Consider the following 17,983-nt stretch of genomic DNA (forward strand, 5'->3'; position numbering starts at 1 on the left):
AGCTTACCTCTGCCCTCCAATTATTTACGCCCACGATGCTATCATTGGGCTAAGCCGTTAAGAGGGCGGGTTTTCATATAAACTTTTGGCAATTTGATTGGGCAACCCTTTACTGAGGGCGGGGCACATGACGCCACCGTCCTCGGACTAGAGAAAGACGCCATTTTGTTTTTTAGCGGTGACGAGGAGAACCGGGAAATTGTAGAGAAACTGCATCAAAAGGTAATTTATACGCAAACAGCGGGTTATGTGTTGTCATTTTGACGAATGTTAACATAGTTTAATCGCTTTTAATGTAGTAGTCATTTTGCCAACAGAAGACGAGAGCTCGGTTTTGAAGGATCGTTTGAGTTTAGGGAGGCTAGCAGGCTAACTAAACGGATGTTTGCTTAGCTGATGTGGAATTGTAAAAGCAGTTCTCTTACTTAACCCATTTTACACGCATTTCGGCACTATTTTTGTGTTCCCTTGTTTAATTGCAGTCTAGGTACGTGGGAGAGTTAGTTGTGAGTGATCTGATTTAAAAGGTATAGCAGTTAAGTAAACATTGATGATCTTGCTAACGTTACATTGCCTGCGCCCTTAGCACGTTAGCAGAATATGAAGCGTCGCCCCCGACACATCTAGAACGCTGCATTTACAATCACCGACTTTTAAATCGATTCGTTTAATGTAGTAGCTTATAGCGTTTGTGGATGAGAGTCACTGTATCTTTCAGTATCATCATTCATTAGTATTACGTATCAGTTATGGATCAGTTAATTTGTATGGCCGTGTTGCCGAGATTTTATCATACAGTATGCAGTCGTGTGATGTTTCCTCTGCTGTATCTCTGATTAGGATATTTCATCTGACAGCAATCCAGTCTGTAAACTTGACTAGATGTAATGCTTTTTGATATGTGGGTGTAAGAAAACTATCACACCCATTACATGAAAGGCAAACAAGTCATTGTCAAACATCAAATGACGACACGGTGAAGGGATCTTAGATCATCGTAAAAGATGATTTATTGAAAGCACTTTCAGTTCACCTCCAGGCCACGTTGACTCTAGATGAGAAATACAAGCATGTGATGTGTGTAATTGATTGATTGAACATGTTGATAGTGTAACTTTCTGCTGTGGTTTTACTGTTGCTTTTTTCACATTTAGTAAAAGTTGTTTTACAAGTAGCCATAGCCACTCTGACGGCCTTTGATGTTAATTGATTTGGGAAACACTTCTCGCTGCGCTTGGTTGTGTGTCTGTCGCAACAATCAAATGTTGTCATGTGACTTTGCTTTAGCTTCTGTTGTGCTCTCACTTCCTAGTCTGCCTCCTAAATGCTTTGTGTATAAATACTTTTGTCACACATTGTGTCCCCTTTAGAAGTCCGTGTGGGTAGCATTATTCTTTCTTTTTATTTTTGTATTTTTTTATTAGTAGTTGTCCTTTTTATATTAAGCAAAATATACAATTCAATCTGCCTTTAAGGTGCATGGATATCACTTAAAGGGATAGTTCACCTATAAATGAAAATTCTGTCATATTTGTTAAGATATTTTGGTTACAAACATCCTCAAAATATTTACCTTTGTGTTCATCGGAACAAAGACATTTTTACAGTTTTGTAACTAGGGATGTAACGATTAATCGTGTGTCCCATAAAAAATGTCTGTCTAAATTCTGTTTTGAATCGCAAGGCTGTGATTCTTTTTCATGCACAGCTTGTGCGTGTACTGCGGCATTTGGTCAGTAGGAAGTCCTTATCAATCTAAAATGATTATGAGTCAGAGTCATTTATAACATGCATTTAAAAAAGCAACACTCGTTAAATAAAAATCATTCAAAATATTCTTTATTATCATAAAAATACCTGAAACAATTTGAAGAACAGCGGTATAAATATTCCTGTAGACATTTCCTGGGATAGCGTTTGCAATGCTACTTCTTCTGTGGCACAAAGGGAGTTTCTGCATGAGAGCGCCCCCTGGTGTTCGGGATTTCACCGTAATTCATTCAAATTCATTCATCGAGAAAACGTGCATTTGCACGGTTAATCGTTACACCCCTATTTGTAACAACATGAGAGTGAGTAACTGATGAGACAATTTTCATTTTTGGCTGAGCTATCCATTTAATTGCATCATCAGTTTCAGGGCTTGACATTAACTTTTTGATCAACTTGTCCTTCGGACAAGTAAATTTGTGTTTCACTTGTCCATGCACAAAAGTCACTTGTCCGGGTAAATATTTATAATATAATGTATTTTTTGTGTTTTGCTAATCAGAGGCGGAGGCAGGGATTTTTCATAGGGGTGGCCAGGCAGGGGCCAGCAGTTACTCTGGGGTGGCATATAAAATCTCTATCATTCAACCTTAAATTACTTTTAAGTATTATAGGTGTGTTAATCAGAATGATGTATAACATACAATTGCTACAATACTTTAATTTTAATTAAAATGAATTGAGATTAACATACAATTTATAGTCATCATTCAACCTCATGTTTTTTTAAACTATTTAATCAAATAAAACTTCTGAAATTTACTTTGAAACCAGGATTTATATCTCCCATTGCTGAAAAAACTATAGAGACCAGACAATCATGTGAATTTTGCAGGCCACTGATTTGTTTTTGACTAAGATTCATTTGGCTGCTTCTTGTTACTCTTTCTGAAGAAGGATGCTATATCTGCTGCCCACATTTCAATGATTGTCTGCCATTAAAACACTAAAGCAAAACATTAAAACATTACCATGTTTTAAAAACTCATTAGGGTAAATGTATCTATATTATCTGTTATATATAAAATCAATCTTAATCCTAGCATTTACGCTGTAATGTTTGTGTGGGATTTTAATGTACAGTGACGAACTCTTGTCAGATTCAAATCAGCTGTCGCGCAGGCGCAGCGCACACACACATATAGGCGAGCTGAAAGAGAGATTCTCGTTATAAAACAGATTCTTAAACAAGATTTTAAGCCCATTATGTGTTTTTATCGAACTTTAGAAGAGAAAAATACGGACTTAAATCGCTTTGACACACAGTGATGAAAACGCGGTTGAAGTGCCTGTCAGTTATTACTCACGCCGGAGCCTGAAGAAACATCACTCTCCACTCCACGCCGTCTCGCGACTCCCGCCCCTCCGTGTTCGTCAATGAGGTTTAATGCGCGTGCAGCTTGTTTAGTAGTAGTAACAGTAACATGTAAACGAGTGTGTGTGTGTCGGCGCGCCGCGCTCTCTGTTCAATATTCCGCTCGGTGTTTTCGCTGCGTGTTCTGCTCTGTCGTTAACGGCATATAACGTTAAGTAACATTGTTTGAAATTTAACTTGTCCAGTCGGACAACTAATTTTCTCTTACACTTGTCCTAGAAAAAATCCACTTGTCCCGGACAAGCGGACAAGCCTTAATGTCGAGCCCTGAGTTTTAAAGCTAGAAGTGCATTGATAAGTATTACATAGTTTGAACTGTCATTTGAGAATCATCCTTTAATGTTACAGACACTGTAGCACAGGTTGGATTGTTTGTAATAAATATCTGCAGTTTGTTTACTGTATAATTGAAATAAGATCTTAAGAATTTATGACTGCGTTTGCTTTGTCTTTCATTCTCAAACGGCAGGAATGTTGTTTGTTGCTACTCCCTGTTGGAAAAATAAACCTCCTCTGTAAATTTTTTTTACTGTACGTTTACACCGCCACGGTCTTGAGCTTCCAAAGAAGCTCTGGCCGCCCGGTCGAGGACACTTGTCAAAAAGTATGGGGAAGTTTGTTGATGCTTTGGCCGCTCTGAAGTCTGTTTTCTCGGATCTAATGTTTTGGTAGGAACCAAAGTTTACATCGTATGTTTCTCCGGAATCAGCCAGCGAAGAACATCTAGGCTATATTCCGATTGGTTGCTGGCATTTTGCTGCTGAACCACGTCATAGCTCATTACTATAAATAGGGCCCTATAATTTCCGCGATCACGGAATCGCGGACGGAATCGCGGAATTGGCTAATTAACACGGAATCTAGTATTAACGCGGATTTTTGCGGAATTTTACATATTTTGAATAAAATTATGTTTTTGTGTGGGAGACGAACGTATGTCTGGGGGAAATGCAGACTGGGGGAAGTAAATCTGGGCGACACGCCCCCTCGTGTCGTTTCAGACCCCCTCCAAAACACTGAAACCATGGCGAAGCGGCTCTTCACGACTCTGCTTTCGTCAGCGAAAAAATTAAGAAATTCGACGCTAAGCACTTAGTTCCGAGCAGGTCTCACATGACTTTTATGTGACCGGAGAACTGTTATTTTGGAAGTTTTGTCAACACTCTGTTCACGGTGAGCGCAAAGATACATGCACTCTCTCATCCACGTCTGTCTCACTGTACCTCTCTCATGTGCACGCGCTCATGCATCTGTCCGAAGTGCGAACACAAATCCTCATGTATTTGTTCAGTTTTATGCATTTCAAGCGAGCTGAGGCAAACTATCCCTCTCATTTAAAATATAATCATCTGCATCATGGCGCCGCTCTCTGTCTCTCTTTCGCTCGCACGTGCAATGAGCTGGGTGCTCATGCTGTCCTAAGTCAGATCACTATCCTGTGTATGTTTGTAAAGTTATATGCATTTCAAGCGATTGTGTATAAAATATGGATCGCGTTCCGCTGAATTGATGTGTTTAAGGCACTTCTGAAGGTACCACTGCTTTGACACCTAGTTGTAGCCTCCTGCAACAACACTAAACAATGCATTGAATTGAGTGTGTGTGTGTGTGTGTGTGTGTGTGTGTGTGTGTGTGTGTGTGTCTGTGTGTGTGTGTGTGTGTGTGTGTGTGAGTGCATCTTTTATAGTCATTAAGTTATCCAGTTTTTCCCCAAATCATTTACATTTTAATCATTAACATTAAAGTCACACTCTTTTTATGACTAAAATAAAAGTAAAGGGTAAAAAATATAATTGATAAAAAATTAAAACGGATAAAACGGAATTTGCAAAAATTAAAACGGAGAAAACGGAATTTGGGAAAAAATAAAACGGAATTTGGGAAAAAATAAAACGGATTTTATAGGGCCCTATATAAAGTTGAGCTTCTTTCAGTTTTCTGATCGACGCCCTGATCGCCCAAAATACGACGCTGATGGATTTGACGCACCTTGCAGCTGCCAGCTTCCGTTGTAAATGAATGACTTCCGGTAACTTTGGAAGCTGAAGTTGGCGGCAGTGTGAACGTTGAGTTACTGTGCATGCTGGTAGACATCTGCAGGAGTACAACGTATGTGAAGTTGAAGTAGAAAGCCGAGGACTTGATAGTAAGGTTGGTGCCATCATATAAGCTAGAGCTCGACCTTAAATGCTAACAGTTTCAGCATGAGTAGGTCAATCTGTTGAAACCAGCGGAAACAAAACTGTCAGCAATAATCATCATGTGTGATGCATGATTTGTAAAGCATTGCTGCATTGAGGGACAATATGAATCACAGTGGAGAAAGATCACATCATTCATTAAACAGAACACAATGTTCAGCTCCAGTTCTATAGATGTGCTTATTGATAAATAAACCTCTTCATTGAACTCCATGACTTTTCAGGACCAAATTATAAAATCCTTTTTAAGTCAGATGACTTAATAACACTAATAATGGAGAAAGTGTTCATATTCAGTGTGTGGTTATTGCGCGTTATTACTAGAAAGAGCATCTTGCTTTACCATGTCAAATTAATAATTAAACTTGTTTGGTTCTCATTAATAATGTATGTGTCTTAATTTGTGGTTGAGATGCCAAATGTTTAAATGTCTTTATCTAAAATAAATTAACAGCTTAATTTTTAAAAATGTTTTCCCATCTGTTGAATAGCTTTTTTCAACCTGGCCTAAAGACAAGCTGTATTGGTCATTGGGCATAAAAAAAAAAGTTTGGTTCCGGTTGGTTGTCAGTTTAGGTCATGGGTCGGTAGGGAATTTATTTTATTTATTTATTTTTTTTTACAGTGGCAGCAAGGGATAGGTAGGAAATTGTTAAATATTTAAATTGAATAGCGGATATATTTGAGGTGACTTTGGCCATATTGCGTGTTTGTCTCACGCAGCGCAGAGCCACGGATCTCCACGGATTATCTCTTTTTTATTGTGTGTGTGTGAGAGAGAGAGAGAGAGAGAGAGAGAGAGAGAGAGAGAGAGAGAGAGAGCAGTAAATGCAGCTACACTGCGTGTTTTAAAGTAAAAAAATAAATAAATAACGAAACGCAATATGTGGAGGCCGGTGTTGAATCTGTCTGTATGATATGAAAAATATCTTACGTGAGCCTGTGGCTAAAGTATAAAAGTGGAACTCTTTGTAGCATAATCAGGGCTTGACATTAACTTTTTTGCTCACCAGCCAATGTGGCTAGTTGTTTTTCAAAGGTACTAGCCAAAGTTAAATTGTATATGATTAAATTTGACTTTGGCATCCTAAAATTACTTTAATTCGAGCAAATTTACTTGCTAAATTAGATGCAGACTGAATTTCAAATGCAGTCTGACTACCCGAATTAAGACAACATTTAGCTGGTATATAGCTGGTATATCAGTATAGATCATATAAGATGCATGAAAAACATGCTAGTAATTAAGGCATAAATAGATTAACTTTGAATGAATATATTAAAAGTAGAACAGGGGTGTAGAAGAAACACTAATTCTAAACTGAAAAGATAAACACAAAACCCATCGATAACCACTTTAAATATTTATTAACAACAGCAGTAAATACTGTCAAGATATGTACATTAATTTTACTGTCATGCAGATGTATTTTATAAGCTAAATGGTTTCTGATAAAAGTGATTTAAGACTTTTAATGACAAATGTCAGGAGGGCATTATTGTTACATTAAAATGATGCGCGAACCTCTCGATGGCGGGTTTCTTTTGATTTCGTGTGCATTCAGATGCGCTGAATTTCTCTTCGCTCTTGCCCTGAGAGTTTGCACGCAATTTATATCTAATCAATCACTTCCATGCAATTGTTTTATCTTTCCCGAAGTGTGCATGCGCTCAGACTGCGTCCTCTTGTGCATTCGCAAATCCATCAGCTCTCGCGCGCTCTCTGGAAGGTGACGCTTTGGTCCGCAACGCCCCGCTGATCGCGTGCGCGTCTCTCAACAGATCTCTGTGCGTTGCTCTGGGTGCAGAATGCTCATGGAAGTTGTAGTTTCCCAGTGTCGCATTGCGTATTGTTTATCATTTCGCATAACTTTTAAGAAAACAGACCCGCCTTACGGCCGAAATCTTATCCGCGTTTGGCGGTGTTAATGTCAAGCCCTGGTCATAATACCATAAATTCAAATATTATAATTCACTTACTGCCAGCAAAAATGAGCCTTGGTTTGTGCTCTCTGGAAGAGAAAAGCCCACTTGCATATCGTTGTTCAGCTCGTCTTTTTTTGTCTGTAATTTACAACTTTCGGCGGGGCAAAAGATTACGTTGCTGTGCACGAAACAGCATCTCGAATGCACACCAAAAATTACCACTTTACCAGTGCTTTTGTAAGTGGCGACAACGATCTGTGAACTATTGTGTTAACGACTGAGTAGCTGCTTTGTTTGTTGCTGGAGGACGCGTGCTTTACAAAAACGGTGCTGTACTAAAAGGTAAATTATAGTTCGCCTCAAATTTTTTTTATTTGTGTATTTATTTAATGTGTATTATTTCTTCCCCAGGCTCATAAAATAAATTTGGGTCGCACATAAATTGGCAGGGTCGGTCGGAAACCGGAACCAAACAAAATTTTTTTTTAGGCCTTGTGAGTCTTACTGTGGAATTGCGTGTAATCTTACTTCTCAAAGTGAGTCAGTTTACAAGACTTCACTGCAGCTACAGTGATCTCTTTCTCTGATGTTATCATCATCATCATGGGTGTTTCTTCACATAATTTGACGCTTGTGTAGTAGTTTTGTTAAAGTGAGGAATGCGTGCTCCATGCCGTCTCTGTATTCTGAAGCCCCACCCTGACTTTCTTTAGTAAGTGCACACTAATCTGACATCACAATGGGTGTGTGCTCACAACATTTTTAAAGGGTAACCTTTTTGCCATAATTAGACTAGATGACAATACAGATTATTAGGGCTATCACGGGAACCGCAATTCCGTATTACGGCAACATTTAAGTAATGCTAGTTTGTCATCAAACAAAAAAATCATCTACTTTATTAACTTTTTTTTGTTGAGTGAAAGGTGCTCATTTAATTTATTTATTTATGCCACATCATTAAATTATATTATTTCCAAACAGTATATAGTATAACATGCACTGAAGCTTTTTATTTTTTTAGATTTTTTAATTATAAAAAACCCAAAGAACCCAAATTCAGTCATGGAAACGTTGCGGTAATGAAAATTTTCCTCTTAAATGTGGAAAAAGCAACAAAATAGGCTTGTATGATGTCATTTGAAATCATGTGCAAAATAGTACACGAAGAGATGTTTGTAACTGTTTGCTTCTTATTTTGATACTCTTACTTTGCATTTACTTTATCAAAATGTTTCATGACATCTCATAAGTCTAATTTCATGAGAATCACCCATGGGCTGTTCTGTTATGTTGCTAAATGATCTCAGGTTCAGCCCGGATAGTGAGGAGCTCCCTGATCTCTGCTTCAGTCTAGCTTTCAGATATTTCTTGACGTGAATGTTAATCTGCATTTAAATCTTCCATGTCAAAAAGCTGAAGTATATTCTTGTTGCAATCTATCGGTATTGTTTCTTCCTTTTGTTCACACAGAACGCTTTCAGTGTATGTTACGGAAATGTTACTAGGTCCCCGTTTACAGATGTTGTTTGTGTTCACACAGAAGGCTCTCTGCCAATTTTACGGAAATTTTCTGGGATCAAAGTGCTGTGTGAATGGGGTTAGCTTTGTCTCCACTTTCCCAGAAATCTGGCACTTACAGGAGAATCATGTCTATGTTCCTGCCCCATGTCATCTTGTTTACATGGTGTGCTTGATGTGTAACTTTGCTCATGGAGGCTGATAATTGATTAGATGCACTTCACTGTAAAAAGTGAAATGTTGGATCAACTTCAAAAAATTACTTGGTAACACCAAAATAAGTTTTTTTTTTAACTTGACAATGTCTAACAGTTTTCAAAATAAAAGACACATCTGTTCTTGTTGTGAATAGGGTTATATAGGGCTCTTTGTGCAGTTTATCTCTTGAGTTACAGTTCAGATTAAAGTTTAACTCGGTAGATAGGGTGCAGTCTCTCTCTCTCTAATTCTCTCTCTCTTTCTCTCTGATTAATTCAGATGGCAGGTGTCTCCTCTTACAGGTTGTTCAGGTTTCTGGTTTCCTCCTGTACTCTTCTTTCTACCACTGGCATCCTGCATTCGCCTCATAACTAAGCCTATTGTTTTTTCTTTTCTTCTCCTCCCTTCTCTTGTTTCTTCACATGGTGAATCAGGTTTAAACTATACTTGTTTCATTACTTACAGATGTGGCTGAACTATAACCTACATCTATAGCACTCATAGCATTCAAGGAGTTGCCTTCACAATTAAAAACACCCACCATGACCTTTTCACCACCGTTGTTTTCTGTGCAAATAATTTGGACTAAATAACTATAAATTATGTTATCTGATTTCTTTATCTGACTTGTAGATTGCCGTTTAATTTGAGTAGTGATGTCATGATCAAGATGTTTACCGTACTCTTTGTTCTTCTCTGCAGATCTGCCATCATGGGGAACATGTTTGCAGGCCTCTTTAAGAATCTCTTTGGGAAGAAAGAGATGAGAATTTTGATGGTGGGCTTGGACGCTGCTGGAAAAACCACAATCCTTTACAAACTAAAACTTGGAGAGATCGTCACCACCATCCCCACTATTGGTCTGTTGCACTGATACACCATATCAGAGTATTATTGTATAGTATTCAATGCTATACCTGACTGCTAAGTTGTTGTTTTACAAGATCATTTTGTAGAGATGGACTAATGATACTGACTGAACCCATATAATTATATTCATTATAATAAAGTGAGATTTTTAGTAAGTATAGACCGAGGGGCAACCTTCCGATCTCTCTAATGAAGCCAATATGGCAGCCACTTAAATGGCAATTCATCTTAATTTGTCAATTTGAAGAGTGATTTATTTAAATTTTATTTTAAAGTGGCACTCTAAGTCCTTTATAGCACAACACCTGTCAGGGTTCCTACGGGTCCTTGAAATCCTTTGTGAATCTGGGGGAAAAAATTCAAGGCCATGGGAAGTTTTGAAAATATACATGTATAGATACAGGTCATTGAAAGTGCTTGTATCTATTTTATGCAAGAAGTTTTCTGGGAAAAAAATCAATTTTATTGCCTGTGTAGTGTAGGATAATATCATAAAATTTTTAGACATTTAAGCACACATGCTAAACTGTTTGCTTTAAATGCTTATGTTTTCCTTATGCGAATGTTGATTCATACCAAAAATGCTTTTTTGGATAGTTGTGTTTGACACATGAAAACGTCTCGGGTTACGTATGTAACTGTTGTTCCCTGAGAAGGGAACGAGACACTGCATCTCCTTGCCATACTTCCTGCGTCCCTGTTATGCCATCTTTGGCAATATTTTAGATAGCGATATACTTCCTGGCTCCCGCGTCACCCTGTCTTTGTCATTAAGCCTCACCATTGGTTGAATTTGATATACACATTCAGACGTACTTACCCCTGGAGGCACCCCCCAAAGTGTCACAGCAGTGACGCAGCGCGAGTTCCCTCGAAAGGGAACTGTAACAATGTATCTTATAGGTAACACAATGTAACCTTGCTCTCACTTGAAATGTGTCCCTACATTTAGTCCTTGATTTTGAGTCTATTGGACCTGGAAAGTCCCTTTAAAGGTCCTTGAATTTTAAGTTAACTAGGGTGTGGGAACCCTGAATCTATTGGACTTTTCAATTGTTTTTCTTTGTTAAACTTTAGCTTTCACCAACCCCCCCTCTGTTTCCAGTGTTTATTGAACTGTCCCGTCTTTGTTCACTGTGTACGTATGGTAAAAATCTTTGCCTTGGGCAGTAGTGTTATGAGAGCAGGGGCCCAGTGTGAGCCGCAGTCAGTTCATACCCCCTCACCCCTCATTCCTCTCTAAGCTGTTGTTTAACTTGCCGTCTGTCTCTTTGTACAGGTTTTAATGTTGAGACAGTAGAATACAAGAACATCAGTTTCACGGTGTGGGACGTGGGCGGTCAGGATAAGATCCGGCCGCTCTGGAGGCACTATTTCCAGAACACACAGGGTCAGTATCCACACGTACAGAAATTAAGCATCACTTGGATATTTAAGACATACTCAGTGTCCATCTCTCTCTTTCGCAGGCCTGATTTTTGTTGTGGACAGTAACGATAGAGAGCGAGTTAACGAGGCGAGGGAGGAGTTGACAAGGATGCTGGCAGAGGATGAGTTGAGAGATGCTGTGCTCCTCGTCTTTGCTAACAAACAGGTGAGCGACAGCAGACCAAAATCCCAAATCAAGGGTTCCTACAGGTCCTTGAAATGGGACATTTTTGAAAATATACATGTATAGATACAGGTCATTGAAAGGGCTTGAATCTATTTTATGCAAAAAATCCATATTATTCCCTGTGTTGTATGGGATAATATCATAAAATTTCTAGCGTTTTCAGCACACGTGCTAAACTGTTCTCTTTAAATGCTTATATGTTCTGTATGCGAATGTTGATTCATACCAAAATGCTTTTTGCATAGCTGTGAAAACGTCTCGGGTTACGTATGTAACTGTTGATCCCTGAGAAGGGAACGAGACGCTGCGTCTCCCTTGCCATACTTCCTACGTCCCTGTAACGCCGTCTTCGGCAATATTTCAGATTTCCTGGCTCTCGCATCACCCTGTTTTTGTCGTTAAGTTTCACCATTGGTTGAATTTGATATACACATTCAGACGCTCTTACCCCTGGAAGCACTTATCCCCTGAAGTGACGCAACGAAAGTGAACTGTAACAATGTATCTTAATAGGTTTCACAATGTAACCTTGCTTTTACTTGAAATGTGTCCCCACATTTAGTCCTTGAATTTTAGGGTATTGGACCTGGAAAGTCCTTGAATTTGAACTAAGGTGTTGGAACCCTGCAAATCATGTCTGGATCTTTTTTTAATTGTCATACATTACTTTTAGATATATCTGCATATTTCAAAGCTTGGAGTTACTAATAGGTGTCAGTAAAAAGTTTGTTTCCTTGTAGATACTGTATCAATGCACCAAAACATAAGGGTATTTTCTTATTGAAAAGCATAGAAGATAGAAGCAGACTTTCATTTACACATTCTAAAAGCCGCACAGCTTTTATACAGGATGCTTGAATAGAAATGAGATCAAATGGTGAGGTGCCTAAAGATTCCAAACCCCTAGTTACTAACTGCACACCTCTTTTCATCTGTATCTCTCCAGGACCTTCCCAACGCAATGAACGCAGCAGAGATCACAGATAAGCTGGGCCTCCATTCCCTGCGTCACCGTAACTGGTACATCCAGGCCACCTGCGCCACCAGCGGCGACGGCCTGTACGAAGGGCTCGACTGGCTCTCTAACCAGCTCAAAAACGCTAAATGATCCATTCCACCCTTTCCCCTTCTGTCAGCGCTGTGTGTGTGTGTGTACGAGTGTGTGTGTAAAGGGTCACAGCACTGGTTTCAGTCTCACCCGGTTGCCCAGTTTATTCATTTCTTTATCTTGTCCAGTCTTGTGTACGTCAGAGGCTCTGCCCAGTGCTGTCTAATACACATGCAAGTGTGTGTTTGTGTGTGAGTGTGTGTGTACTGAGGGTGGGAGCAGCCTTGCTGTGCCTTTTAAAATAGACACACTCTGTACAGCACGGTTCTCTCTCTTTCTCCTCTCCCTTCTCTCTCCTGATCCCCCATGGTTTTCTGCACGCAAAGAATGACCGAGGATGGTTAATATTTCTGTTACTCTAATACACTGAAATAAGACTATAGGCCTATATTCTCAATGTTTGAAGCAATCACGCATGACTAAAATGTTACAAGGTGTGAGTTGCCATTTTTTGACCCCCCCACATTTGATAACTCATTGTAACCTGCATCAGGTTGGGAAAAAGAAGGAAAAACAGACAATAAAGTGACGTTTCCCATCCATTCTTCTTTGCGTCATTTGAAAATCATGCTATAGCTTTTGTCACAGGAAGCCTTTTCCATGTGAACACCAGCTCATTTTCTCTGCTGCTCTCCTCAGTCAAGCGCATTAAAGCACAAGCGTGTGAAACCTTTAGTCAGTATGTAAACGACTTAATGTTGTCTTAAGACGTTTTTTTTCAATGCGTGTCTGTTTCAGTTGATCTCATAGAGCTTCACAGCTCAAACATTGAAAGGTGGAGAAATCCTGTATCATTAAATTGGATCCCAGGCACTAACAGATTTACATGTGTTTTGAATGCTATTTAAGAGGTGATCAGGCAGAATTGATGTGTGTGTGTGTTTATGGGATTGTGAGGGGAGTGAGCGCCCTCTGCAGGAGCAGTGAGGCCTTTTGAGAGCTGCTCCCACTCCAGTGATTCTTTTAGCTCTTTCTTTATTTTTATTGTTATTGTGATTGATTATTTTTGGTTATTATGGTCTCTTTCAAGGTTTCCAGCGTCATAAATACAGTTCAAATCTCATGAGTGTTCAGCCAAGGCCATTAAGGGCTTATAAGGTTGCATGCATTTTCCATGCAAGTGTAACGCAAACTGAACATCCAGGCACATATCGGCTGGTTATAAAATAAGACCAGACGGGAAATGCAAATGCAGGCCGGGTCCTCCCAAACCTAAGAGAACAGCTGCGATTCAAAATGCAAACTTTAGCCAGTTAGAATATAGATTAACCAATAGTAAACGTGTATCATATTTTTGTCCTCCATGTTTCCCTTATTTGATGGCGGCTGCTTTATCACATGCACCAATCCATTCGAAAACAATGTCACTGAAAAAAACAAGCACCAGCAGAAAGATAGGCTGAGTTAACTTTAAAGTGTACACACATCTTTTAATTACGCACAACTGACAGACCCATTTAGCTTTCCTTCATATTCCAATTACGACTGCGGTGTTTAATACGGCATTAAACATGCATGCTGTAAAGATCACATTCTGGATGATTGCAGTAGTGCTGACTGACCTCTCATATGGGAATGGCTTTATGTTTCACCTTGTGTGAAACTTGATGGCAACATGAATAAGTTTTGACACAACCCCCACCACTTTCAGTCATCAAAATTCATAACTTTAATAGTTTCATAACTCTAATAATGTTTTTTGGCCTTTTAGTTCTATTATACAGATCTGCTGTAGTAGTTAAGATTTATTTGAATAAGCATTTATAAAGTGTATGGAAATGTATTTAGCTTACAAATTTCATTTAGCTGCCCTATGTTCAGACGAGAAGCTTTAATTTTTTTCGAAATTCTGTAAAATAATATAAAAGCAAAGAACGTGTGCATATGTTTTTCTTTTACTTCAAATGGTTTTGTTTTAGCTTTTTTTTAAACCCATCTTGTAACATCTGATAAATGCACTATAATAAAGAGATCTCTATTACAATTGACCTTATTGCACATTTGTTTTATGGTTTCCTGAGGGGTTTATAATTTTAATCGATATTTGATATGGTGGAGCTATAAAATGACCTTTTATTACATCTTATCGTCAGGGGGCGCTGTTGAATAGCTTTAAAATCAAGCTAAAGGTTTATCCTTATAAAAGTGCATGCCTCTTACGTCATTAAATCCACATTAAAAAGTTCTAGTCTTTCACAATGTGTTTGAGCATTTTTGTGCTAAAAATTGTCTGAAACAAAGCACATTTTCCACTGAATTTCAAAATCCTCAGAATAAGATACATTTCGAAGTCTGCATAAAACCTCATGAACAAGCACACTTGGAATCTCTGAAAGATATTTTTGGTAGCTGTAAAATTAGCTTTATCGTTCACAATAATTAATGAAGGACATGCGTTTTGCAGCATTTGCAACCTTTATCTTACAGCTGGATTTTGAAATAATCTGCATCCCATTCCAGTACATTTTAAACATATGCGGATGACTTTTGGTTTGGATTAACAAAACTGATCCTATGTTATGTGATCCAAAGCCATAGAAAAAAAGCAGTACAAAATAGACATTGTACATCTTTCTACTATACAGAAGTGATGTGGAACGTCAATCTATGTTTTTCTTTTAACTGGAAAAAATCTTTCATGTGTTCACAAACTAATTAACAAAGTTTCAAGTGCAATAAAGTTTGTGAAGTGTTTGCGATGGTTTACTAACTCTACAGTGATGTTTAAACTTTATCACATTAAAGATACAAAATGGGCACGGAGCATCTTTTCTTTGTTTTAGGAGAGAAGTATAAATAACTTTCATAATTGGTAGGGATGCACCGATAGGATTTTTGGGGCTGATACCAATATTAAACACTATACAGTACAATACTAAACAGTTGGTCTATTAGCTAGTTTATTTCTGCATCAAATTATTTTTACTGAACATGTATGGGATCTAATTAACATTCAACCGACCATATAAATATTGCTACTTCAAAAAAAACTTCTTTTTCCCCACTAAGTGCAGTTTGTTTCTTTTATTGTCCAAGACATTTGAGCTAGCTCAACAAAGGTATTCTGTCGGTGCTTAAGTATAGTGCACAACAGAACATTAAATCATTTTAATTGAACAACAGACATGCAACTCATTGCCATTATGCGGTTAATTAATAAACAATCGGTATCGGCCTTTCTCGTGCTATTGCCGATATGCCGATGGTTTCAAATTCATAAAAATCGGCCGATACATCGGTGCATCACTAATAATTGGAGGAAGTCTTGTAGCAAACTATAATTGTGAAGTCTCAGTACAGAATGTATTTGGTGTAGAAAAGCTTATAAAACCATGACAAAATCCCAAAATAAGGCCATTTAACTATAATCAATATGGGCACAAGGGTAACACTTAAGTCCATTCATTCAAAAGAGATGCTTTACTGGTGGTCCTTTTGTGGATCGCAGTTTCTACCTTAAAAAAATAAAACAAATCACAAAAAGTCACATAATGCATTAACTGACAGTTGTTACGTCATGGTGAGGATCCTAATCCTAAAATTTGCTTCCAAATACAAAGCATGCTGGAAGGCCCCATCCAGCCTGGGAATTTAGCTTCCACATTTTATGATACTAAAGGCTAAAATGTTGATACCGAAATATTACACTATATAATATCTGCTGGGTTGTTTTTAACCCAAGGCTGGAAAAATATTGGACCCAGAGGCGGACAGAGTAGACAACTTAATTACTTGAGTAAAAGTACAGATACTCTTTGCTAAATTTTACTCAAGTACAAGTAAACGTACTGCATGTCTACTTAAGTAAAAGTACTGAAGTACTTGTTTTTAAAAGTACTTGAGTATCAAGAGTACAAGAGTACATTTTCTAAATATTGCATTAATACTGCCACAGTACATGTTGAACCATGTGAGATGATTGACAGCTGTACAGCAAATGTTAGAGCACTGAGGTCAAATCTGACACACATCTCGAATTTTTGTAGGTGGTGATGAAATTCTTTTTTTTGTAAACACAGCAAACACTTGAAGCGAAAACTATTATTAACTTGTTCAGAAAATGTAAATAGGCTTTCGAAGTGGGGCCACGGGTTTTCACATTCCCAGGATGGACCTGCTGCGTCTTCATCCATTCTTTAGTTCATGGTTTCGTCTCTTATCTAAAAATCTGACACTGATGACTTTGGCGGAAAGCTGAAGGTGATTGCTGATAGGCTGTCCCAATCAGTGGCGCCTGCACAATCCAATCACGTTTGAGAGAGAAAAACAACAAATTGAGGGTTTCCGAGATTTTTCTTTTTTTAGAAGTAACAGGTACTTATGGTTATGGATAGAAATGTATTGGAGTAAAGAGTACAATATTTGCCTCTTAAATGTACTTGAGTAGTCATGATTTCTCCCCAAAAATGATACTTGGGTAAAGTACAGATCCCTCAAAATTGTACTTAAGTACTGTACTCAAGTAAAAGTACTCCATTACTGTCTGGCTCTGGACAGAACAAATAAACCTTTTCTGGGTTATTCTTAACAAACCGTGAGTTGAAACCCAGCATTGTGTTGAAACATCCTTATTTATGCCTACCTTTCAACCTGAAACAACTGTCTTTGCCCATGGTGCGGTTTTTGACTCAAACAGGTTCTCCATCAAGGAGCATATCTATGTTGTATTTGTTGCCAATGAGCCAGCATTCAGTTCTGTTAAAAAGAAACTCCAGAGCTTACACTGCTAGACAGTAGGGATGTATTATGCAGTGGGTTGTTGGGCTAAACTTGGATTGCATCTAAATATAACTTTGCTTTCAGGCAAAAAAGTTAAAAGCTTTTTCTTTTTACTTTATTCTTTGTTGAAAAATTGTCTGAACATTCCAACCCATGATACTCTGATATGCTGAATAGTTATGAGATTACATCACATCAGTGAAATCTTTTACATGACTGTTCACATAGTTTGGGTTGTTAAACCAAAGAGGTTATCAGACAGACAACCACATTTTCCCAGTTAAACATCTCCTGTCACAAATGATACACACAAATTGAAACTTTTGAATTTTTTTTAACATTACTCCCAAACAACATCTTGAGAAGATAAGCAAAAAAGAACATGATGAAAATTGTGTCATCATCTACTCACCCTTATGTTGTAGGCTACTGGACCTGTGTGCATTTCTTTACTCTGATGAACACAAAGGAACATATTTTGCTAAATGATGGTTAGCATTTAGCTGATTGACTTCCATAGCAGGAAAAACAAATACGATGGAATTCAGTGTGTGCCGTCAACTGTGTGCTTACTATCATTTATCAAAACATCTTCTTTATCATATTATTAATACATCCAAAATATTTGTTTTCCTACTATGAAAGTCAATGGTTACAATCAGCTGTGTGATAACCATCAT

The 17,983-nt window shown here is 38.1% G+C and overlaps 1 protein-coding gene across 1 annotated transcript; it reads left to right on the forward strand.

Moving 5' to 3' along the window:
- The first annotated feature begins 72 nt into the window (after nt 1-72).
- arf2a (ARF GTPase 2a) lies at nt 73-14,572 on the forward strand. The gene is made up of 5 exons (XM_055192103.2): nt 73-222; nt 9,694-9,851; nt 11,141-11,251; nt 11,331-11,455; nt 12,423-14,572. The coding sequence occupies exons 2-5, from the start codon at nt 9,704-9,706 to the stop codon at nt 12,582-12,584; spliced, it is 546 nt and encodes a 181-aa protein (XP_055048078.1). The 5' UTR covers nt 73-222; nt 9,694-9,703; the 3' UTR covers nt 12,585-14,572.
- Nucleotides 14,573-17,983: the final 3,411 nt, after the last annotated feature.

The sequence above is a fragment of the Misgurnus anguillicaudatus genome, chromosome 19 (genome assembly GCF_027580225.2).
Source record: "Misgurnus anguillicaudatus chromosome 19, ASM2758022v2, whole genome shotgun sequence".
Taxonomy (NCBI): Eukaryota; Metazoa; Chordata; class Actinopteri; order Cypriniformes; family Cobitidae; genus Misgurnus; species Misgurnus anguillicaudatus.